We start from the raw sequence: 24,656 nt of genomic DNA on the forward strand, positions 1-24,656 counted from the left end.
GGGACACGGCTTCGAGCCCTGGTCTGGGAAGATCCCACATGCCGCAGAGCAACTAGGCCCGTGAGCCACAACTACTGAGCCTGCGCGTCTGGAGCTTGTGCTCCGCAACAAGAGAGGCCGCGATAGTGAGAGGCCCGTGCACCGCGATGAAGAGTGGCCCCCGCTTGCCGCAACTAGAGAAAGCCCTCGCACAGAAACGAAGACCCAACACAGCCAAAAATAAATAAATAAAAAAATTAAAAAATTAAAAAAAGGAATTCCTTTAAAAAAAAAAATGTTGAACAAAATTTTAAAAAGAGAATCTTAAGAGAATATACATAGATCCATTTACCTAAAGTTCAAAAGCATATAAAATTAAGCTGTGCCATCTAGGGAATAAAATATGGTGACATTATAAAAGAAAGCAAGGAAATAATAAAAACAAAATTCAGGGTAGTGAATACTTTGGAAAGAGGGCAGGGGTTTGGGGGGGTGGTGAAAAGGGGGGCCTTTAGAACACCTGTGCAGCTCTGCTGTGTGACTTGGTTGGTGGGTAAATTGGTGTGCCCATGTTATTACTCCTTATACATAAAATATATATCTAAAATAGTAGTCTAAAATTTCCCCCCCAAAAAACTTCTTAAAAATGGAAAACTACTATATAGAATGCAATTCTTGACCTTTGCAAACTTGGCTTTTTAGGTGGATGAACACATGTATCTCTTATACCATGTGCTATACGCCCCCCTCAAGACACACACACACACACACACACACACACACATGCTTACACCACAGGAAGATAATTTAGATGCAAATATGTTACAGTAGAAGTGAGTATTAAAAACAAAAGGCATTATTAAGTATGTAATAAGGTGCATACACTCCTATTCCCTAATATTCCTCTGGGATGAAGGCAGGTATTCTTTGGAGCGTGTCCTGAACAGAGCTTGAGATGGGAGCCGACACACTTCCCCTTTATCTGCCCTCTGCACCTGGATATGGGGAGGGGTGTCAAGGAAGGAAGGCTCCAGATGAGATAAGGGTAGGATTTTCGTTGGGAGCCTATTGAGAAAGAGTGAAAAGATAAAGGGGCGGGAGAGAGAAGGCAGGGAGATGGGAAACTGCCAATAAACCTTCCCGGTGACCATGGAACCTCCATGGCGTCTTCTAAACTCACACAATACTTGCTGTGTCTTGCTCTTTTTAAACACAATCTGGAGAAGGAGCTGACTTTGTGTCTGACAGCGTGAGAAACACAGTCTGCCTGAGATACACAGGACTTCGTGAGCATAAGCTCAAAATTAATAAACAGAAATTGTGGGAAGAGCTGAGACTTCCAAGGCCATGAAATTGGGAGTCTGAAATAAGGAACCAAATATTCAAGGGGCAGGCAAGTCCCAGCTGGTCTCCACTGGGCAGGCATGATACATGCCATTAAATGTCTGTGTGTAGGGGAATAGGCTTGCATTGTGATTCGTTTCCTGAGATGAAAAGCTGAGGTATTCAGCCACTAAACATGCCACACACTAACGATGCAGATTCCGGGGCCCTCGGCCTGCCAGCTTCAGCGCTGACTTTCCGATGTGGCTCCCGAAATTTCTGTGGGTGCCGATTTGTGACCCACATGGCAACCGAGTCCAGTTCTTACTCAGGCAGAAGACAAATTAGGAGTCCTAACAAAATTCCCCTAACTAGGATTCAAGTGGCTGAGGGCCAGGCTGGTCCCAACACCAGTTGTACATCCTCCAACCATGAAGGCCAAGGTGAGGGTCCCAATCAGACACCAAGAGAGAGAGGACCAGGGGGGCAACAGGTCGGTGTCTGGAGATGACCAGAAGGAGTGGGCACCCACTACAGGGCACAAGAATGGCCCTCTGCCTGGGATAAGAACATATCAGAGAAGATGGGATACAACTCAGACACTGGAGAGAAGATTGGATCACAGGCCACAAGAGATGTCAAAGGCCCAGTCACTAAAACTGGGTGAGGGGTCACAGCCCAGCCAGGGAAAGAAGACCTGGCACTGGGCTTGGGCCCTTGTGTTCCTGGCACACGTGGTGCTCAAGGCAGGAAGGCCCCAGAATCTGAGTAACCCAGAGGTACAGGTTAAGGAACCCCAGCTTTGAAAGTTAGAGGGTCCTGAAGACAAGCTGCAGGTGAATCATCACAGGTCAGCAATTCAATGAAGACCAGGATAACTGGCTCTTATCCAGTCCATGCAGAGAGAAATTAATGCTTCCCACAGTATAAAAAAAAAATGCCAACATTATGTAAGCAATACAATTTCTAATTTAAAACAGAAAATTAAAATTTAACTCAAAGAGCAACAGTGCATTGTGAAGACTGCTTTTTAAAGACCCAGTTTACCAAGGACAAGTCAAGGTCTCTGCCGATGGGGCTATCTTTCACTTTGAACCAGTGTTCTTTTGCTATGGTCAAGGTCAGATTTTTAAAATTAATTGATTATATCAATGAGGACCTGAATTAAATGCCTACACTGATAATTAATCTTTGAGATCACTTTCAATACTACAGGTAAGGATTTCATTTCTTATGAGATTTTGAATATTGAGACAATTATTGAAATTTTTATCATTAACACAAATACAAGAAAATTGAGGGCATAAAAACCTCATATCTGTTCTGGGGGTGTGAAAACCAACTTCTACTGGTCTTAACTCAGGATCATTGTAAGCAACTTATACTAATTATAGATAATTCTCAATATTTTAGCCTCACATGATAACAATGCTTAACACATATTTTCTAGTTAAAGAAAAAAATCACCTATCTTGAGCAAATTTTCTTTTCCTTTCTCTCCACTCAAGTTTAATGCCTCAAATAAAAAAAAATTACATATTTAATCAGTTTCATTATACTCAGTTGGAGGGCAAGATTAGACTAAAAATAGATAACAAGAACTGCCCTCTGAACATTGTTTTAATCTCAAAGTGCCTTAAAAATTTCAAACAGAGTTAAGCTTTTGTAGCCTTCAGAAAAAAAAAAAAAGTGATGATAATCATTCACTTGGTCAAAAAAGTTAATTTGCATTAAATGCTCTTAAATGGTGAAAAAGCTCAGAGTTTTTTTTCTTCTTTCATATTTGGGCTTAGTTAACACAATGACAATGGAGCTGGATGAGCAAGGACGGCTGGATGGCCAGATGGACATCTACCCATTTATTCAGCATTGATTTAGCATTTACTATCAGCCAATGCACAGCGGGGGAAGGTACTTTTTCCCTTCATGTTCATTTTTCTTTGGTCTACAAGAGTAACTTCGTGCATAATTATAATTTCTGATATTCTTGACTTTAGGAGTTGGTTAGGTTTGGGCTGCCTTGATTCTTCATCCAAGGTCTCATTAGCAAAAGTCACATCCTCAGCTTCTCTAAGGAAATACTTACTTATCCAACAGGTAAGTCAGATAAGACCAAGTAGGAAGAGCATTTGCCCCTAGCGACATTGGCTTAAAAAATTATTCCATTCTTTACACTCTGAGAATTGTATGGTTCCTTGATAAGAACCTCTGCAGCATCTTTTTGGAAAGACAATTCTGTTTACAGGCCATAAAATACCCTACTTAAGAAACATCGATTTGGCCACTTCAATATTTCAAAGAGGAAAGGGGGATGAAAATATTATAAACAAATAGTTGGACAGCTTTTTCATAGCACCGTGGGATTATCCAATTTTTTTGCAAGAAATAAATGAAAAGAAATTCTGATGTTGACATCTCCACAAATGACAAATACGGCTTCCCACACCCACACAGGTTTGTTTGCAGACCTGCACTGTCAATAATCACACCACCATCAAGCTGTTTGCACCAATCCCAGTTTGCTGCAGGCATCCTGGCGGAAGGATGAATTCCTTCCACCTGGGTTAATTCACCACTTCCTTTAATGGGCTCCAGGTGGGAAGTATAATATTAACAGGTATACCTCGCCCCCTGTACCTTAGTGCTCTCTTACTCCTAGGTCTGTCAAATCTCTTCCTTTTGCACTAAGGGATTTCTCTACCCACATCTCCTCTGCAAAGAAATGATGGGGTGTTATTTTCTTCCAGTCACTCTCCTGTGTAACGACTTCTGGAAGAAAGCCTGTATATAATGTCATTGCTAATGATATTTCATCTTTCGGTGGAGACTGCACTTATTCGTTCCTGGTCCTTCTGTGTGCACTGCTGTCTGCTTTAGAATTTAATTACCTGGAGGCCACGGCCTAAATCTGCTTAGTAATGCTTGGCCATCATTGTTAGGCAAGGGTCGTATATACAAGCCAGTAAGGAAGGCAGAAAGTGCTTAGACGAGGAATGAGAAAGGTAGACGGCCAAAGCCAAGGCGTAAACAATCCTAGAAGTAATTTGCTGCCGTGATCAGATGTGGGTCCACTTCGGCCCAAGCAAACCGACACCTTTGCAAAGCTTCCATTACCATGTCCTCCTGTGTGTTAGACGAAATCATTTTAGAATGATTTACTCTGAAGGCCATGTTCCTTTCAAAAAGCGAGAGGGGCCAGCACTCTGGCCGAGTGGAACCCGAGTTTTCCTAGTGCAAAGATTCAATTTGTTAACACATCATAAACAGAATCAAATTATTCCAGATTTTATGGTACTAAGAAGAATGTCGCTTTCTGATTTAACAGCTTAGAGAATGACAGTGGTGGGCCAGTTGACAGCAATTTCACAGATTACTTGAATGCTCACCAGCAGTGTGGAGGGGTGGGAGAGTCCTAAGAGTCTGTTCCTTGCATCCCCAAAGGAATCACAAAACTGCAGCCTGGTCCTGTGTGTTCACAGAGGTCCATGTCAACCTCAAGCGTCCGACAGGCTCTTCTTGTGGGAATCCTGAGAGTTCCCCAGTAGTCCAGGAATGACTGGGTGTCAGAGAGGCAGCACCCCCTGGGGGAGATAGGCGGTCGCCTCCCCGCCTGTAGGGTGACGTCAGAAGGATTCTTCTGGCAGGGTGTGTGTTTATCTCTATAGTCAGGAAAGGCCCACGCCTCAAGGTCACAGTACGAAGAAAGGAAGGAAGAGAGAGAGAAGGCAGACATGGTAATGGCCCTTACATTTTTAATGTTGTAAGATATTTCATTTGTTTATTTGTTTTTGGCTTGTGAGGGAATTATCTGTTAAATGCCATAGAATATATGGCATTTCCCCCCTGCCTTCCACTTCTACGTTATTGATTTTTTTTTTCCAGTACAGACATTAGCTCATGGAGCACCAGAGCCAATGAAAAATGACTTCATTCTGCCATGAGCACTTCAGCCGGGTCTAGATGACCAGGCTCAGAACAAATAATCGATGCAACTAGGCAGCTCAAACTAGAGCAAGAGATGTTTTTTTTCCCTTTACATATGAACAGCCCTAGTAATTCAAAGTGTAGATGTTTGCCCCAAGGAGAAACATTTTATATTTAATTTAAAACTTTCACAATTGAAACTTACATTTAGGAGCTCTTTTATTTGTTTGTTTGGTGGGAGTGGGTAGCAGGTATGGGGTGGGTGTTTCAAGAGACTTCCTGTAGAAGCAAATTTCTAGAGTGGCTCCACAATTACATGTGTATATATATATATATGTACCCCTTCTTCCTGAGTGGCCCAACCTGTGATGATGGTATGTCACTCCTGTGATTAGGTGACATTATATGGCAACAGGGAAGGGATTCTGCAGGTGTCATTAAGATCCCAAATGAGTTGATTTTGAGTTACAGCGGGATTACCCTTTGTGGGCCTGACTTGATCAGGCGAAAGCTCTTCAAAGAGGGGCAGGACCTTCCCTGAGAAGAAAGGCTCTTTGCAGCCTGGACAGAGAAGACTGGCTGGGAAGGAGCTTCAGGCAGCCTGTAGGACATGAGAGTGGTCTCTACCAAGAGCCAGCAAAATCCTGGGGCCCTCAGTCACACAGACACGAGGACATGAACTCTGCCAACAGCCTGAATGAGCTTGCATGTGGATTCTTCACCAGTCCAGCCTTCAGATGAGACTGCAGCCCTGCCTAACATCTCGACTGCGGCCTGGTGAGACCCTGAGCAGATGACCCAGCTAAACCCAGGCTTCTGACCCACAGAATCTGCCAGATAATACACGTAAATTGTGTTAAACTGCTAAGATTACATATATATATTTAGATAAAATCCCTTTTAACAAGTTTTGTATGAAGAGAAGTAGTTAACAAGTGTTGGTAATAATTGTACAATGTATTTAATGTGTTTTGTCCCAGACGATGAAATGAATGAGGATGAAGTAGCCATTTAATTGGGAGATTTATTACCTATGGAGATGTTGGTTTTTAAGACCAACTAGAAAAGTTCTTTTATAATAACACTTGCAGGTTCATCATCAAATTGGCAGACAAGTGAGTCTTCTCATAACTGAATTTCCAGGATAAAAGTATCCGCAAAAACATATCCTAAGTTATGTATTTCAATAAATGGTGATCTACATTAGACTCACCTTACCACGGCATGGCTTGTGGGATCTTAGTTCCCTGCCCGACCAGGGATCGAACCCAGACCCCTTGCAGTGGAAGCTTGGAGTCCTAAAAACTGGACCCCCAGGGAAATTCCTCACAGTAAGTGGTCTGAATATTTCTCTGCAGAAGTGGAGATCTATAATTCACAAAACAAGAAAACCTGGGATATTGGGTGGATGTTGCCAAAACCTGTTTGGAGTTATGACATCATTTCACACAGAAACAATGATATACTAACTAGAATTTTGTAGAAACAGGAGGACAGCAGGCCTGGGAACATGACGCCGGACCTGCCGTGACATCTAAAGGTGTTATATCAAAAATGCACATTGGGCAGGATTTATACGAAAAGATGAGGTGAAGAGAGATAGTTTGTATTTCTTTCGTCCACAGACTACAACGCTTTACTACCTGGGGCAACTGTCAGTCAATCCTGATCATGTGAAACATGAAAGAGAGAATGAAAGATTTACACGGGTCTAAAACAAAGAAAGGCAGGAGAGAGAAAGCAAATGGAGAAGAAAAGAGCAAAATTGTCTCCTCTCTAAAGGCAGAAGTGGATTGCATCAATTTAGAGTAAATTGGGACATTTACTAATTAGTGTACAACTTCAGATTATTTTGTGGTTGGGGAACTAGGCATAAAGTACTAAAATTATTCAGAAAACATGTTTAAAACCAAAACACATTAAAAAGCAAAAATTAAGGTTCCTATATTTAGTAAAACAAAACAATTAATTGTTGTTATACCATTTTAAGTGATTTGGTATATATTAAATTGTACTCAACAGATTTTTCATTTTAATTGGGCCTGACATAAAGTAATACTAAAATACTGATTTTGGTTTTTTTGTGTGTGTTTTCTTATGGATAATGAATGGATTGTTACTGTATTTATAAATATGCATAAATACAAAGTCATATCCTCAATTTATTATAATACTAGGTGAAGTGTAAAATCTATCCCATATTTTCTAACATTGACTTAAGATCCTGGAGAATTTATGAATAGATAATGCTGCTTAATACACTCATAGAGTTTATCAGATCCTAATATAAAATACTAATTTTGTTTGTTAAGTTCAGGACATCGAGAAGTGTCAGGGGAGCAGGAGAAAGCCAGGCTAACGTTTTAAATTGGCTGCAAGATCAGGTGCAAAGTGAAAAAGTATACCCAGGTGGATTGGTGTCCTGGGGCAGCTGTAATAGAATACCACATTCTAAATGACTTAAAGCAATAGAAATTTATCATCTCACTGTTCTGGAGGCTAAAAGTCTGAAATCAAGGTGTTGGCAGGGCCATGCTCCCTGGAGACTCTGAGTAAAATCCTTCTTTGTATCTTCCCAGCTTCTGGTGGTGAATGCCCATCAGTGGGGGTCCCTGGCTTTCAGCCACATCCAATCTCTGCCTGTGTTGTCACATGTCACTCTCCTGTGCGTGTCTTTCTCCTCTTCTTATGAGAACACCAGTCATATTGGATTAAGGGTCCACCTACTCCAGTATGACTTAATCTTATCTAATTACATCTGCAAAGACCCTATTTCCGAATAAGGTCACATTCTGCGCTATTGGTGGGTTAGGACTGCAACATACCCTCCGTGGGAACACAATTTAACCATAACACCAGGTAACTGGAATTTTCCTACATTGCTGTTATTCACTACAATTACTTTATCATTAAACTCAAAATTCATTAAGTTTTATCAAATTAGCACTAGAACGACATAACGCTCCCTTTCAGCTGAATAGCCCATTGGAAGGAAAAAAGAGAAAGGAATTTATTAGGTGGTTCCTTCCCATATCCTGCCTCTTGTTGGTTGAGATTAGCCTCACGGGAGTTAATCCCCCTGCACTTCCACGTTGTATCTCCCAGATCCTTTAGCATCTGCTTGAGAAGCCATATCCCAGGCCAGTGGTGTGATGTCTCATCCATGTCCAGAACTGGCACGAGGGCCTGGCCACCAGCTGGTCAGCACCAGTGGGAAGAACCTCATGGTCCTGCCCAGGCATTTATCAGCCCAGGTGGCAGCTGAGATGGAGCAAATGGTTGAGGGTCCAGGAGAAAGGAAGGCCAAGGAAATCTGAGGAGGGGCTTAAGACACGTCCAGTTCATGGACCTTCTCTGAGTGTTCTGTACCCACGACGCTTCACCAGCTCTCAGAGCCTTTCATGTTCTATACGACACTTTAATTTTTCTTTCATCTGAAATTAAAATGAATCCTCAGCTCACCACCCACCCTTTTTCCATGACTTCTTTCCTGATATTTCCGTTCTGATATTCTTCTTTAACTAGAAATCAAGGTTTTCTGTTTTGATAGATGCTATACCCCTAAATTCTCCATGTACCTTTATTTTTGAAGGAAAGATTAGCCTAGAATGAAACTCTTGAGTCACATTCAATTTTCCTCCAATTTTTACATATATTGCTTTACTTGAAATCTGGTCTTGAGTGTTCCATTATTTTGTTTTATTTTGTTTTCCTTTCTTTCTCAAAGCTTCTCCATCATTTGTTTGGCTGAATCTAGCCAGTAATTAGCCTTGTTTTGTGCTTGTAAAAGACACTCCTGGTATTTATTCTATTGCTTGAGATTTTCATTTTGTGGCATGTCTGCCTGTTTTCTTTATTCCTGGTTGAATATAATACTCTTGATTCATATTTTCTTTTTTTTTTTTCAGAATATTTTAGACCACATTTCACAGATTTATGCAGTCAGAGAGTGTTCTGGAACCACCTAACTTTTTTTTCCATTTGTAGGTACTTTTTTCTCCTGAGTACCTGAATAATTCTTTCTTTACTTTTGCAATTTAAAGACTTAACCTGACTACATTCAGTGTTCTTTTATTCTGAGTCAATATTGCTCAAATATGGTGTGCTTTGAAATGTTCAGCCTCAATTCTTCCTTTATTTCAGAGAAATCATTCCTGGTATTTTTGCCTGTCCCTGCCTAGACCACCAAGTTCTATTACATATGATTTCTGACTTTTTTTTTAGCCTGATATATTTTAATCATTCTGTATCAGCTTGCTGCATCCTAAAATATTTTCTTTCAAATCAAGTCACATCTGTTTTGCTAACTAGTTAGCAAATCATACCAGCAACTACAGAGATGAAATGTAAACATGTCTGCTCCGCTCATGTTGGATAACAGATTTTATATTTGCATCACAAACAATTAGAAATCAATCACAATAATGTCAGGGCCCAAGCACAGAGAGAGGCAAGGTACATTTATTATAGAGAAGTGACTCTAAGTTAAAAAAAAAAAAAAGAGAGAAACAAAACAAAACTATAATTTCCTCTAGAACAGCAATACTTAAATATGGAGCAGAAATGCCCAGCATTGAGTTGATCTGGGATCCTGTTAGAAACACCCCACTCTCTGTGCTGAATTAGAATCTCATGGGGTTGGGCTCAGGAACCCGCATTTCTCATGTCCTCGAGGTGAGTCTTAGCCATGCCCTCGTTGAACAGACACTGGTCTAAAATGTGCTCCAGAAATAAGAAGGGTTTGAGTTAAGGGAATAAACAGTTATGGGAAAAAAAAAAAAATGGTTAGCAGAGGTGGCAGAGGGTTCAAAATTATAGAACGTGATACCTGAACAAAAGCAAGAAAGCATATGGGAGAAGGAGCAGATTGGTAGACATATTGGAATTGAGATCAAGTGAAAATAAAGTAACATATTTCACCCTAGAGAGGACAGTAGAAACTCTGAAACTGAATGGTATTTCCAGGGAGATACCATAGAATTAGAACAACCATAGCTAAGGGCAGAGCAACAGCCATAGGTGAGGGGCAGACAGAACACATGGAGCTGGCAAAGGAATATCACAGAGGGAGAAGTGCCAGAAGAGACAGGGTTCCGCAAATCAAGATTACCAGAATACGCGGATGGTCAACATGATGCTAATTTTATCTCTGTAGAGAGGAACTGAGCAGCTGTTTGGATATAAGACACAGCCACTTATAGATCTCCAGTCATAAATATCCTAAAGGAGTTACCAATGCCATTTTGCCTCCTGCTCTGAGAAGACCTTCAAAGGAATAACTTACAAAGTATTAGCACAGTCATGGCCCAGATAATGTGCCTAACCGCGGCCGGATTTCCAACAGGAGAAAGATGGGAGTAGCATGAAAACAGACCCAGAAGGGGTCCGGGAAAGGCTGTTTGACTCAGGGGGGTGGTCCCTGAGTCAAACAGCCTTCCCTGGTGGCCAGCAGGGAAATGCCATTCAAGCTGCAAGAAGCAAAGTGAACTGCACAATGAACAGAGGTTTCTTCACTTCAATTTTCAGATAATACTGACAAATAAAATTAACCAGCTTTCAAATGGCCATGGATAGGTGTTCTCCAATTTGTGCTTATTCAAGTAAACTCTAGGTGAGAGAAAACAAGTTATCATAAAACCTGATTCCCAAACCCAAGATATCAAACTGATTTTATTAGCAAGTTAGGAAGTATTCCATCTTCACATTCACTGGTTGTGAATGTTACCCTCATGCCCTGTCGGCTGAGTACTTGTTAATTCCTGAATAAGGTACAGCATGTGGACTCAGTTTATTCTCAAATGTATCCAAGGTTTGACTTGATGTAAACTACTTGGGCAAGGTATAAATAAAAGGCCACATAAACATCAGCCTTCTGAATTTTAAAGGTCAGATTCTGTAATCTTTGTCATCCCTACTTGTTAGGAGTTGTTCAGCTCTTAGCAGGTTTAGTTAAAACAGACTGGCGTTTTTGGATATTCTTTCTCATATTCCATTTTTACATTTCAATGCCTTGGAAATAAAGAAGAAAGCTATCTGCTGGATCATTAAAAATGATATCCTTTAAAGCTAAATTTTATTCTGAATTAAAACTTGTAAAAGAAGAGATCACCTTCAAAATGTATTCATCAGTGCGCTAAGAGATAAACAAAAAGATCCAGAACTTGGTTGAGACATGAAATTTGTACTTTAAGAGGTCCTAAAGTTAGAATCATCAAGCTAGTCTAAACAAACTTAAATACCATCTATGTATCCAGATGCTAGGAGAACTCTGCATGTCTGCCCTGAGTCCCTTCATGTGGTTGGGAGCAGGGCTCTCTTTGGGACCCCGTGTATCCATGGTTATTTCCCTGCTGGAAGGGGCCTTCACTCACTGCAAAACCCCTTCCCCTTGAGTTTAACAAACAACCTGACTACTGAGTCATGGAAACTGCAGAAGAGTTCTATGTATGGCATCGTTCCCCATAATCCCATCCTGTGATTGCTGTTAGTAACATCTTTCTATGCCATGACTGAATTTACAAACAGGCAGTAGATTAAAACAAAAGCAACAAATCAGGTCTGCAGAACAAAAAAGTGAATCTCTGTAGGACATATTTGCTGAGTGGCTTGCGGTCTATCATTATCAGAATGAGAACTGCAAACCTGGAGCCAGGATCAGACAGCCTGGGGTAACCATAGCTACTTCAGGCTGAGCTAATCCCCTAGCTTTAGCGTGGGAGGGGATGGGAACCGGCGGGGGAGGGGAAGAGCAGCAGCCCAATCATGAGATCATTCAAAACAGACTTGAGCAAGCAAGTTTCTAGAAGGCTGTACTGTTTAAAAAGCCACAGATGTTGACTATAATTTAATCTCAGATTGGTAATTTATCTATGTTGTTCTGTTGGAATTTGATTTAGATTCTGTTCAAACATGTTGTTTGTGATAAAAATCCTCAAATATTTTATCCCAGCAGCCATGTTTTAAGTTGATAGAACAAGTTGCTCATTGCTATGGACTGAATGTGAGTGTCGTCCCAAAATTCACACTGAAGCCCTAATCTTCAAAGCAATGGTATTTGGAGGTGGGGCCTTTAGGAGGTAATTAGGTCATGAGGGTGGAGCCCCATGATGGGATTAGTGCCCTTATAAGAAGAGACAGGAGAGAGATGATCTCTCTCTGCACCAAGTGAGAACACAGCAAGAAGATGGCCATCTACAAACCAATAAGCACAATGGAAACAAACATGACCTTCCCATGGCCTTGGTTGTGGACTAGGTCAGGTTTCTCAAGTTGAGGCCATAGGCTGCTCTGTGCTGACCTACCCAGGCCTGCTCAGGACCAGCCCATCTCCCTTCACCATCCCTCCTCTAAGTACTGATGAGGAACTCAACAGCCTCCTAGATTTCCAAGAGGACTCTATTCTCTGTGGCATCAACCAGAACATTTATGGGAAAAAATAAAATAGGAAAATTTTGGAAAGGTCCATTTCATTCATTCCTCAAGCTACCACACCCTATGGGGGAATTAAGATGAAAATAGCAGAAAAAGGGTCATGGTTCCTTCTTAGACTCTGGTGAACAAGATAGACACTGTGATGGTAATTCCTTATCTGCTCTTAAAACAGACTTGAGGTCCCATCCCCTCAGGCTACCATATCAATCTTCTACAGGCCTTCACTGAATAGCTTCCGGAAGCCTTGCTCATGGTAGCTGTTTCCCCCTAACCTCCTCCATGCTCCCTCCCTGTACCCCACTCCTCCCTCAGACTGACCTTTAGAGGCACCAGTGGCCTCCTTTGGTGATGGAATGGTCACACCTCTGTCCTTAGCTGAGCTGACCACACAGCAGCACCAGCCACAGCTGACCACTGCTGCATCTGGCTCTTTGGCTGTGTCCCTCCTTGTGCAAAGCCAGCTCTTCCTCCTTGGTCAGCTCTGAGCTTAACCTCATCGGCCAAGCACAGGAGCCTTCCTGGCTCTCCTACCACATCACTTTAGTCACACCCACTGCATAAGCTTGGCATCACTTCTCACGATTTCCTTAGTAGTTGGTTCGTTATGTGCTGTCCCGCAGGAATATAGAGCAAGATGCTGCTGGTCTGCTCACCATCTCACTCATCAGCGCTCAGATGAACCATGAAATAGTAAAAGCTCAGTAAATCTTAGCAACTTTGTAAATAAAATTAACCAACTGATGGATATAAGATATTATTAACAACAACAGTGGAAACTGTGTTCTATGAAGAAGTGCCAACTATACAAAACACTGGACAGAGGATGTAGGGATGGGGTGGACTTCACAAAGTGAGATTTTTTATACGGGAGGACCTGAAGCAAGAAAGAGCTGGGCAAGTTTGTAAAACTAAGACCCAGCCACGAGGCTGGCCTCGGGCACCCCGTGCCATTCACATAATGAACAGAGATGGAACCTGCCTTCAACAGGTGAGTTACTGTAGAAACCGAAGAGGTCTAGTTGTCACTGATAATTTGATAAGCATTGTTGCCTGTGTTTTCTGTAAAATATTTTCTTATTTATGCCCCCAAACATATTCTTCAGAATGCTCTACCTACAGTCCTACAACAGGAATATATTGCTGTGAGCACTGTTTGTAAACCAATTGGAAATCATATGACAATCTCAGGATAATATTTCACCGGACAATGTCCTCTAACAAATTTCACTGTCTTAAATTATCTGAATTAAAATGGTCTTGCCAAGAAAAGATGTATTTTATGAGTAGTTGAGAAATATTAGTTAAGAAATCAGTATTTACAATAGCTAAGACATAGAAACATCCTGTCTATCAACAGATGAATGGATAAATATATGATTTTATATATACATACAATGGAATATTACCCAACCATAAAAAAGAGTGCAATAATGCCATTTACAGCAACATGGATGGACCTAGAGATTATCATACTAAGCAGAGTAAGTCAGAAAGAGAAAGGCAAATACCATATATTACTTATATGTGGAGTCTAAAACACAACACAAATGAACATATCTATGAAACAAAAACCAACTCACAGACATAGAGAACAGACTTGTGGTTGCCAAGCGGGAGGGGGGGGTGAAGGAGGGAAGGATTAGGAGTTTGGGATTAGCAGATCCAAAATAGTATACATATTATGGATAAACGACAAGGTCTTAACTGTATAGCACCAGGAACTATATTCAATATCCTGTGATAAACCATAATGGGAAAGAACACAAAGAAGAATACACACACACATATATAACTGAATCACTTTGCTGCACAGCAGAAATTAACACAACATTGTAAATCAACTATACTTCAATGAAATTGAAAGAAAGAAATCAGGCATTGCTTTTCCAATAAAAATTATAACTAACACAGTGAAAAAAGATGATGAGATTATTTTCGGAGGATGACGAAGATAAGGAAGCATCCTGGGCTTTGCTGCTTGGAGGAAAGAAGACAGGCCCAAAGCTTGACATTGAGATCTCATGTTTAGAATTTAAAACACAAAATCAGGAGATGATAGAAAGCTCCTCAGAGGAGGGCAAGCCCCTACCTGTGGCCAAATAAATGATGTGGATGAGCGTGTCCCTGCCCTGCACCAGGTCGACGGCCACGTGGGAAAAGCGGCTGTTGTCCTCCATGAAGGAGGGCACTGCAGTCACTGGTTGCACCACCTCATGCATCAGGATGAACTTCTGAGCGTCCTGCAGGTTCCTTTCCGTCAGGTTCACATACAGGCCCTGGTCCACGGTGCCGCACTGCAGAAGAAGATATGCCGTTACTGGCACCAGCCACCCCAGCTGAAGGGCGACTGGGAATCTGAACCCCTGAGTGGGCCAATGTGCTCCCTTCTCCATTTCCACCAAAGTCTCCATCCTTGGTGTTCCTCCCATTTTAGGTTTGAGCTTGTTATATTTGGGGAGTCTCTCCACTCCCATCATAAATGAATGATGAGAACAAATGAACTTATCTACAAAACAGAAGCAGACTCACAGACTTAGAGAACCAACTTATGGTTACCGGGGGGAAATGGTGGGGGGAAGGGATAGTTAGGGAGTTTGTGACTGACATGTACACACTGCTATATTTAAGACGGATAACTAACAAGGACCTACTGGATAGCACAGGGAACTCTGCTCAGTGTTGTATAACAACCTAAATGGGAAAAGAATTTGAAAAAGAATAGATACGTGCATGTGTTTAACTGAATCACTTTGCTGTACACCTGAAACTATCACAACATTGTTAGCCAACTACACTCCAATATAAAATAAAAAGTTAAAGAAAAATAAATGAATGATCAGAAGCTTGAAAAAAATGGAGTAGAAGTCGTTGCTAACTTCAGTTCTAACAGCATATACAGAAAATCTCCTCATCACCTGTGTAGTCCCTTGGGAGCTGTCTGACCAAGCGCACACTATTCAATCTGTCAGATAAATCAGGTTCCCAGATGGAAAACACAGCAATCAAATGCATCACGTAGATTTGCTAGTTTTCCTTGGAATGGCGGGTTTATAAGAAAGATATGGATTCCACGGAGACAGAATTAGGTCATTTTAATCTGTAAACTATGTGATATTGTTCTACTGTCTTTTACATGGGCTACAAGACACTGTGCTGGCCTTACTGCTTTGTGCTCATATTCTGAGCTAGAAAAAGCAAAAAATTCACAGAGTCGAGCACCAAGAAAAAACATGGGGCAGGGGAGCAAAACTTTCCACCCCAAAATGTCTCTCTGGCATGTGGATTATTTCGAGCTGAAAACAATGAAGGCCCAATAGACTCAGGAAGAAACTTTGACCTTCCCCCTAAATGCCTAAAAAATTTAGATGGAGGGCCTGTTCCTGGAACAGAGCTATCTCCAGAGATATCAGCAAAGAATATGGGCTAAGTGTGGTGGGAGAAACTCAGCAGGGCCTAGAGATCAGAGCCCCCTCGGGGTCCCATTGTCTCTGTAGGCCCAGCAAACACTTATTTACCAAGCATTTGCTTTTCTATCTCCAGGTCAATTGCTCTCCTCCCCTTTGAAGTCTCAAACCACTACCCTCAATATGCTCCTTCATCTTTAGCTAAAGATGGTATTTAAAATGAGGGTTTTGGCCACTTGGGTGAGTTACTCAGTTTTCCTGGGTCCCTCCCATGTATACGTGTTATTAAACTTTTGTTGGATTTTCTCCTGTTAATCTGTCTCATGTCAATTTAATTCTTAGACTGGTCAGAAGAATCTAGAAGGGCAGGGGAAACTTTCTTTCTCCCCAACAGTGATGAATTTTCAAGAAGAGAGGGGAGTAAGATATAGGAAGTGAGGAAGGAAGGGAGACGGGCAGAGAGAAGAGTGTAAAGGAAAAAATCAGAAGGAAATAGGAAGGAAGGAAGAAGATCCTCAGGTAGAAGAAATACCAGGAAGAGGAATCTGTGATACACAGGGAAAAAAAAAATTAGGCCTGGAAATTGCTGAGCATTAAACTCAGAGCTGTGCTGCGAAAAGGCTGGCAGGTGTTATGTAGGATGGTCCTGGGCAAGGATGAGGTTGAAAGAGGGGTAGGAGAGCAAGCAAAGCTTTCCTGGGGCAGAACATAGAATTAGAAAATTATCACCAAGCTTTCTCATTTCTTTCATGAACTTTAAATTGTGGTACCCATAAAGGCTGATCCTCGGCAGAACTTCATAGAAGTAGGTTTGATGGAAATGAATTTCCCTGTTCATACCATCTGAAACTACCTTTATAACATGTCATTTCTAATACTTGGTTTTATAATAGGTTAGAGGTGCAAAAGTATAAGATGGAAATGGCTTTTTAAGAATAGATGGTATTTTTGTAGCACTTGATAAAATATCCTACATGCCATAAAATGATAGGCTGATTTAGAATTAAAGTATCTTGGAGCAAAATGGATTCCAAGACTGGTCCAATGCTTAGTTTAATGTCACACCCTTGCAGGGGGCCCCAGGTACCAGGTGGTGGGATGGTCAGGTGAAGGTGAAGGGCACAGCTCCGTGGTCTCAGGTGAGGCCCTGCCTCTCGGCCTCTGCCTCTTTACCTATAAGGTGGCTAGAAAAACACTTCCTCTGCTCCCTTCACAGGGCTGCTGTGAGGCCAACTGAGACTATCACTGGAGAGCATTTGTAAATTAATTGAAAGTGCCTGTAAGGGCCAAGGAACAAGGCCGTGTGCCTGGCACAGAGAAGCCATTCAAACAATGGTAAATGGTCAATGCCTCCGTCTAGTAGCAGGGCAGCAATTCTATGGGCCATTGAGCTGCAGGGGCCAGAGGGAATGAATGAATAAATAAAGGGAGGAAGGAATCAGTGGGTGAATACATAGCAGTTGTATTGGGGCAGGGGGGCGTGCCAGGAGATTTTTACATAATTAACGTGTTTAACAGTAACACTTGGAGGACAGAGACATTGCCTGTTGACAAATGTGTTACTAAATGCTCTGAAGTCTATCCAGGTGAGTTCTAGTTCTGAGAGTGACAGTGTTTGGAGGTTTTCTATTCCTGAAATCAGCAGCAATACTTAAGTCACAGGTAGCGATGAGCAATCTGCCTGCTGGGTGAAGTTTTACATGCAGGCTTTGTTTTCTATGCACCGTGTAAAAAATTGGCATCAGAAAAATCAGGAGACATAATATAAAACTGAGGACCTCAGGCTGCTCTTGAAGAATCTGGGGACCTAAGTGACGCAGAGGCCTGGGTGGGCTGGGGCTTCAGAGCAGGAACCCCGACAGCTCCTTGTCGTTTTCACGACGCTTTATCTGACTTAAATCAGCAACCTGAATTGTCACTGTGATATTGTGATTTACAATAAGAAATATATATTTGGTCTTTGTCCCTGTAGCTCCTAAAACCCTTGAAATTTCCTAAGGGATGAGAGCAATACAGGTGTCTTCTGTTATGTTAATGAGGTGACTTTTGGACCTCACCTAATGATGGGGGCTAGTCCTCAGGGGACCCAACCATGTGATTAGAGGGTTGGAACTTTCAGTCCCACCACCCTGACCTCCAGGAACGAGAAAGGTGCTGGAGGTTGGATCTATCACCAATGACCAAATGATTTAATCAATCACGCCTATAGGGAAGCCTCCATAAAAACCCCAAAGGATGGAGCTCTCAGAGCTTCCAGGTTGGTGAACAAGTGGAGGTTCAGGGAGTGTACCCACCTCAGAAAGAGCTCCACGCCCTTTCCCCATGCCTTGCCCTACTTGCCCTGTGAATCTCTTCCACCTGGCTCTTCCCGAGTTGTGTCCTTTATAATAAACCAGTGATCTAGTAAGTAAAATGCTTGAGTTCTGTGAGCCTCTCTAGCCAATTAACGAACCTAACGAACCTTGGAATGTCCCACCTGTAGCCTACAGGTCAGAAGCATGGGTAACTACCTGGACTTCAGAATGGCGTCTGAAGTGGGGCTCAAGGGCAGGGTCTTGCAGGACTGAGCCCTCCACCTGTCAGATCTGATGCTATCTCTGGGTGAACAGTGTCGGAATTGAGTTGACTTGTTGGACACCCAGCTGGTGTTGGAGAATTGCTTGGTGGTGTGGGAAAAAACCCCACAGGTTGGAACCGACTGACAAAATCTTTAGCCAAGAACTGGTTTTAAACTATACTCTATACTCTACAATGTCCTGGTTTCTTTTGCCAGTCTATAATGAATATCTCACCCAAGGATTCTTTTTCAAACATTTTGAAAGCTATTTAAATTTATAGCATATATTTATTGGATCATAAGGAACCCACTTAGCTCTCTAATGGGCTGCAAATTTTCCCACCGTGCCTTATACACCGGGCTCCCGCAGTGTCTGTGTGACACCCCGGCTACTCTGTGCAAGAGGAAAACAATAAAAATAGTAAAAACACAGCCATCGCCCTCCTGTGGCTTACCATCCATAATGGTTGTCTTGCTAACACCTCTGAAAGTAATAAGATCAATACTTGTACAAATTCTTAATACAATAATACTTGCATTCTTGTTTATTTTCTTCAAGGATGACAGATCCATCTTCGTCCTAGCTTGCCAACCCTTGGTGGGCAAGTCCACGATCACCTAGCCGCATGCTGAGAGGGCCTGATTTTGGTGGTACCTTTCCTCCCGTCTTGCTGCAAACATGTATCCTGTACCAAAGGGTGATGGCTTGGCCAAGTTCCTTCATCTGGTCCTCCAGCAGTGGCCTCCTCGTCTGCCTGACCACTTTTGAGGGTCTGTTTTCCATTTTGGCTCCATCACTTTTTTTTGTTTTTTTTTAATAAATTTATTTATTTATTTATTTATTTATTTATTTATGGCTGAGTTGGGTCTTCGTTTCTGTGCAAGGGCTTTCTCTAGTTGCGGCGAGCGGGGGCCACTCTTCATCGCGGTGCGCGGGCCTCTCACCATCGCGGCCTCTCTTGTTGTGGAGCACAGGCTCCGGACGCGCAGGCTCAGTAGTTGTGGCTCACGGGCCCAGTTGCTCCGCGGCATGTGGGATCTTCCCAGACCAGGGCTCCAACCCGTGTCCCCTGCATTGGCAGGCAGATTCTCAACCACTGCGCCACCAGGCAAGCCCGGCTCCATCACTTTTGATTGGTGGCGATCAAAACCACCAGAGTCTGTCCCACTGCAGGTGTGCCACTGGATCTGAATAATGTTTTCTGGAAGTGACTGGTGCTTTTCCTAGTGAGGGCTCAGAGCCTGGGTGACTTTGGGGACTGCAGCCTCTAACAGGGCAGTCTTTCAGAGCACCACCTACTGTGGTTTCTAGATTGCAACTGATAAAAATAATACTTTGTTTTGTTTTGTTATTGTTTTCAATTGAGATTTCTGTATCAAATTTGAAACAGATTTCAAATCTTGAAAAATTATGCATTGTTCCTCCTAACCCATTGTTCCTCCTAAACCTGAATCATGTTTCTGCTCTCCTAATTAATTAGCTACTTCTAGTACATAAGTACTGCATAAAATTCCAAATGTCAGTAGGCAAACAATAATAAAAAAAATCTAACCACTTCTAACCGTTGGTTATTGCAAACATAAGGTCCTTTATACACAACTAGCGGAGGGATCCTTAATTCAAAACATATTCCCACCCTATGCCTGCCTAGATGGTCTCATGGAAGTCAGTAAAGTTGCCTTAAGTTAGCACGGTTATCAAGTATGGTAAACTGAAAGAAAACATTTGGTACCTACTTGCACCAGGAATTATACAAAGAATCACCATAATCTATAACTTTAGTTCCATGCAAATCTTTTTTTTTTACCAAGAGTTATTATAACACTTTATTATTCGAGGCAGTATGGTATTGGCATAAGGGTAGACACATAAATCAATGAAGTAGAACAGAGTCCAGAAACAGATCCTTACATATATGGACACATGATTAGTTAAAAAAGTGGTACCAGATAGTGGCGGGGAGAGGCATTTCCACTGCCCTACAAAACTGGTTCTGGGCCAATTGGATATCCACCAAGAAAAAAAAAAAAAAAAATCTCGACTCTCAGCTCACACTATACTCAAAAATTATTTTCAGTTGGATTGTAAATCTAAAAGTAACAGTTAAAACAATAAAGATTCTAGGGAAATAATAGGAGAATATCTTCATGAGCTAGGAATAGGGAAAGATTTCTAGGAAAAGATCAAAAAATTACTTTAAAAAACAAACATACTGGTATCAAGAGTAGAAGATATCTGAAAAATTAATTCCTCAGAGGAAAACCAAAAAAAAAAATCCAAATATAAAATTTAGGTGTATAAATTAACTTCCAACTTCAAATTTTTTAAATATGTACCTCTTAACTCCTATAATAAATATTTTAAAATATAAAAAAATCTTTTTTCCCAATAACCATAATCCAGAACCTCAATATTTTATTTTTTCTCTGATTGGATTGGGATGACAGATTGACCTTTCTAACTAGAAATCAAGGTCATATCAATTCACTGACACCCTTTCAGTCTTTAGTAGCTTTTATCTAAATTTCAAATATGGATCATTGGTTTTAATATTAAGTGGAGCTTGTTACTGAATAATGTTTGTCTGATGCTGATAATTATACTTCCGTATTTCAAATATATCATCTCCTGACAATCTGTTAGGGTACAGAAAGATGGCTGAACCCTTACTTTTATCTTATCTTTCATGACTTTTATTTTTATATGATTTTGCAACATATGTAATAAATCAGTAATGTTAGAAATATAGAATATTAAAAGTAAATACATGGATAAACAACAAGGTCCTACTGTATAGCACAGGGAACTATATTCAATATCCTATGATAAACCAGAACGGAAAAGAATCTAAAAAAAAAAGAATGTATATATATATGTATAACTGAACAACCCTGCTGTACAGCAGAAATCAACACAACATTGTTTTTTTTTTTTTAACATCTTTATTGGAGTATAATTGCTTTACAATGGTGTGTTAGTTTCTGCTTCACAGCAAAGTGAATCAGCTATACATATACATACATCCCCATATCTCCTCCCACTTGGTCTCCCTCCCACCCTCCCTATCCCACCCCTCTAGGTGGTCACAAAGCATCAAGCTGATCTCCCTGTGCTATGCAGCTGCTTCCCACTAGCTATCTATTTTACATTTGGTAGTGTATATATGTCCATGCCATTCTCTCACTTCATCCCAGCTTACCCTTCTCCCTCCCCATGTCCTCAAGTCCATTCTCTACGTCTGCGTCTTTATTCCTGTCCTGCCCCTAGGTTCTTCAGAACCTTTTTTTTTTTTTAAGATTCCATATATATGTGTTAGCATACAGTATTTGTTTTTCTCTTTCTGACTTACTTCACTCTGTATGACAGACTCTAGGTCCATCCACCTCACTACAAATAACTCAATTTCGTTTCTTTTTATGGCTGAGTAATATTCCATTGTATATATGTGCCACATCTTCTTTATCCATTCATCCGATGATGAACACTTAGGTTGCTTCCATGTCCTGGCTATTGTAAATAGAGCTGCAATGAACATTTTGGTACATGACTCTTTTTGAATTATGGTTTTCTCAGTGTATATGCCCAGTACTGGGATTGCTGGGTCGTATGGTAGTTCTATTTTTAGTCTTTTAAGGAACCTCCATACTGTTCTCCATAGTGGCTGTATCTATTTACATTCCCACCAACAGTGCAAGAGGGTTCCCTTTTCTCCACACTCTCTCCAGCATTTATTGTCTGTAGATTTTTTGATGATGGCCATTCTGACTGGTGTGAGGCGATACCTCATTGTAGTTTTGATTTGCATTTCTCTAATGATTAGTGATGTTGAGCATCCTTTCACGTGTTTGTTGGCAATCTGTATATCTTCTTTGGAGAAATGTTTATTTAGGTCTTCTGTCCATTTTTGGATTGGGTTGTTTGTTTTTTTGATATTGAGCTGCATGAGCTGCTTGTAAATTTTGGAGATTAATCCTTTGTCCGTTGCTTCATTTGCAAATATTTTCTCCCATTCTGAGGGGTGTCTTTTCGTCTTGTTTATGTTTTCCTTTGCGGCGCAAAAGCTTTTAAGTCTGTGCAAATCTTAAATTCTACCCAAAGAAGACACACTCAGCTAAGCAAGCTCCCTGCCTGACAGGCACACCACATTGTGCAGGTTTCATTCATCACACTGCATGGCCCGACTCCCATCTCATAAACGTGAGTAAGCCCTGGCATTATAAAACCAGATGCCCGTGGACTCAGGAAATGAGGGGATTTGCTGTGTGCCAGAAATATATCCAGACAAAGGGGCTAAAAGTTATCCACTGCCTGGAGTCGGTTAGGCATCACAAAGTTTGTTAAGTCACTGTTCACCGTGAAGACATTTGCAATTGAAACGTCAAGACATTAAAAGAACCCTATAAGTATGGTGAGCATTTTAAATTTGTTTTTTTTAAACTTCAGGATTTTACAGTGGACTTTCTTAAAGGGAATGATATATTTCACCTTCATGGTTTTTACAAAGGGCCTTTTTAAACAGTTACATTACCCCAAGATCCAGGGGACACAAGTGGAGTTAAGATGCAGAGACTCAACAATGGGGCAAAGAGAGTCAGTGTTCAGTTAATAATTACATAAACCGTATATATCAGGAAAAGTGACTACTTCATGTTTGGTTCCCACTAAACTGTCAGCTTGCCTGAATTTCTTTGTCTAGTACTGAACTTGGTTAGTAGCGAGGCTTGGATAACCAGTATAAATCTGATCACTCGGTTTCCTGACTTGTAAGTGGTGCTAATGATGCCCACTTCATAGAGCTGCTGAGAAGAGAAAATAAGACAAATCACCTAAAAATAAATAATCCTAAAATAGTCCTCCTTCTTCATTTTATTGATGAAAATTAGGATGGGAGATGCTAAATAATTTTCCCCAAGTAAAGCAGTAAGTGGTAAAGTGGACGTGTAAACCCATCCCAATTGCCAGCCCTGCGATCTTTATGGAAAAAAACCTCAAAACAATTAGAATTGAATGGTGCCTGCCAAAGTCCAAGTAAAGTGTAAAGTAACTGCACTTTACCCTACTAGCAGTTTTCTCAAAAGCCAGAGAGGTTTCATGTGTTGGGATGACAAACCCATCAGAATTTGGAGGCCTGGATACAGGACCCAGTTCTAGCACTGATTAGTTACGAAAACTAAAGTTTCTCTCATCGGAGGAGGTTGAGGCTTTGTATCTGAGGACTGGGGTTGGGAGTCCAGCTCGGCCACTAATCAGCCAGTGTCCTCGGCCTAATTACATGCTCTGAGGTTCAACGGACGCCCATCTCTGTCTGTGGGAGAAGCTGTTACCGATCATAGCACAGTTGCCAGAATGCGACAAGATACATGGGAAGCACTGAGCCCAGTGTCTGGCACTTGGTGGTTCTAAAAATTACACCCATGATGACGATGATGGCAATGTTATGAAAGTTCTTCTCAGAAGAAAGGCCCTCAAGGGAAGCCTGCTGTTATGCATGAATGTCTGTGTCTCCCCAAAATTCATATGTTGAAACCCTAACCCTCAGGGTGGCTGTATTTGGGGTTGGAGTCTCTAAGGAAGTGACTGAGGTCAAATGAGGTCATAAGGGTGGGCCCCTGATCTCATAGGATTAGTGTCACTCCATGTTCACTGAGGAAAAAAAGCCACATGAGGACACAGTGAGAAGGTAGCCATCTACAAGCTAGGAAGGGAGCTCTCGCCAGAGAGTGAATTGGTCAGAACCTTGATCACGGACTTCTAGCCTCCAGAACTGCAAGAAAATAAATTTCCCATCTGTGGTATTTTGTTACGGCAGCCTGAGCTGACTAATACACTTGCTGACCGACCAAACATGAGTAGATGGCTTCATCTCTTTGGGTTTCAGCTTCTTCTGAACATGGGTAGATGGGAGGAGATGATGTACAGAGCCCCTTACAGCTTGAACATGTGGCAATTTTGTGATTCGTACATGAATGGCTTCCACCTGCTCTTTATTCCCTCACAGCTGCCCCATCACATCCCATTCACCCCAACGGGAAATCTC

At 41.5% G+C, this 24,656-nt stretch overlaps 1 protein-coding gene across 7 annotated transcripts in view; it reads right to left on the reverse strand.

Annotated features, from left to right (window-relative positions):
* SEMA5A (semaphorin 5A) overlaps positions 1-24,656 on the reverse strand; it is a 506,976-nt gene that overhangs the window by 141,069 nt on the left and 341,251 nt on the right. For all 7 annotated transcript variants that reach the window (XM_082382606.1, XM_082382605.1, XM_082382601.1 and 4 more), the window contains one exon: positions 14,747-14,951. In XM_082382606.1, the coding sequence (XP_082238732.1) occupies positions 14,747-14,951 (205 nt within the window). The remainder of the gene's footprint in view (positions 1-14,746; positions 14,952-24,656) is intronic.

This window comes from Balaenoptera borealis (assembly GCF_965194805.1).
Source record: "Balaenoptera borealis genome assembly, chromosome: 2".
Taxonomy (NCBI): domain Eukaryota; kingdom Metazoa; phylum Chordata; class Mammalia; order Artiodactyla; family Balaenopteridae; genus Balaenoptera; species Balaenoptera borealis.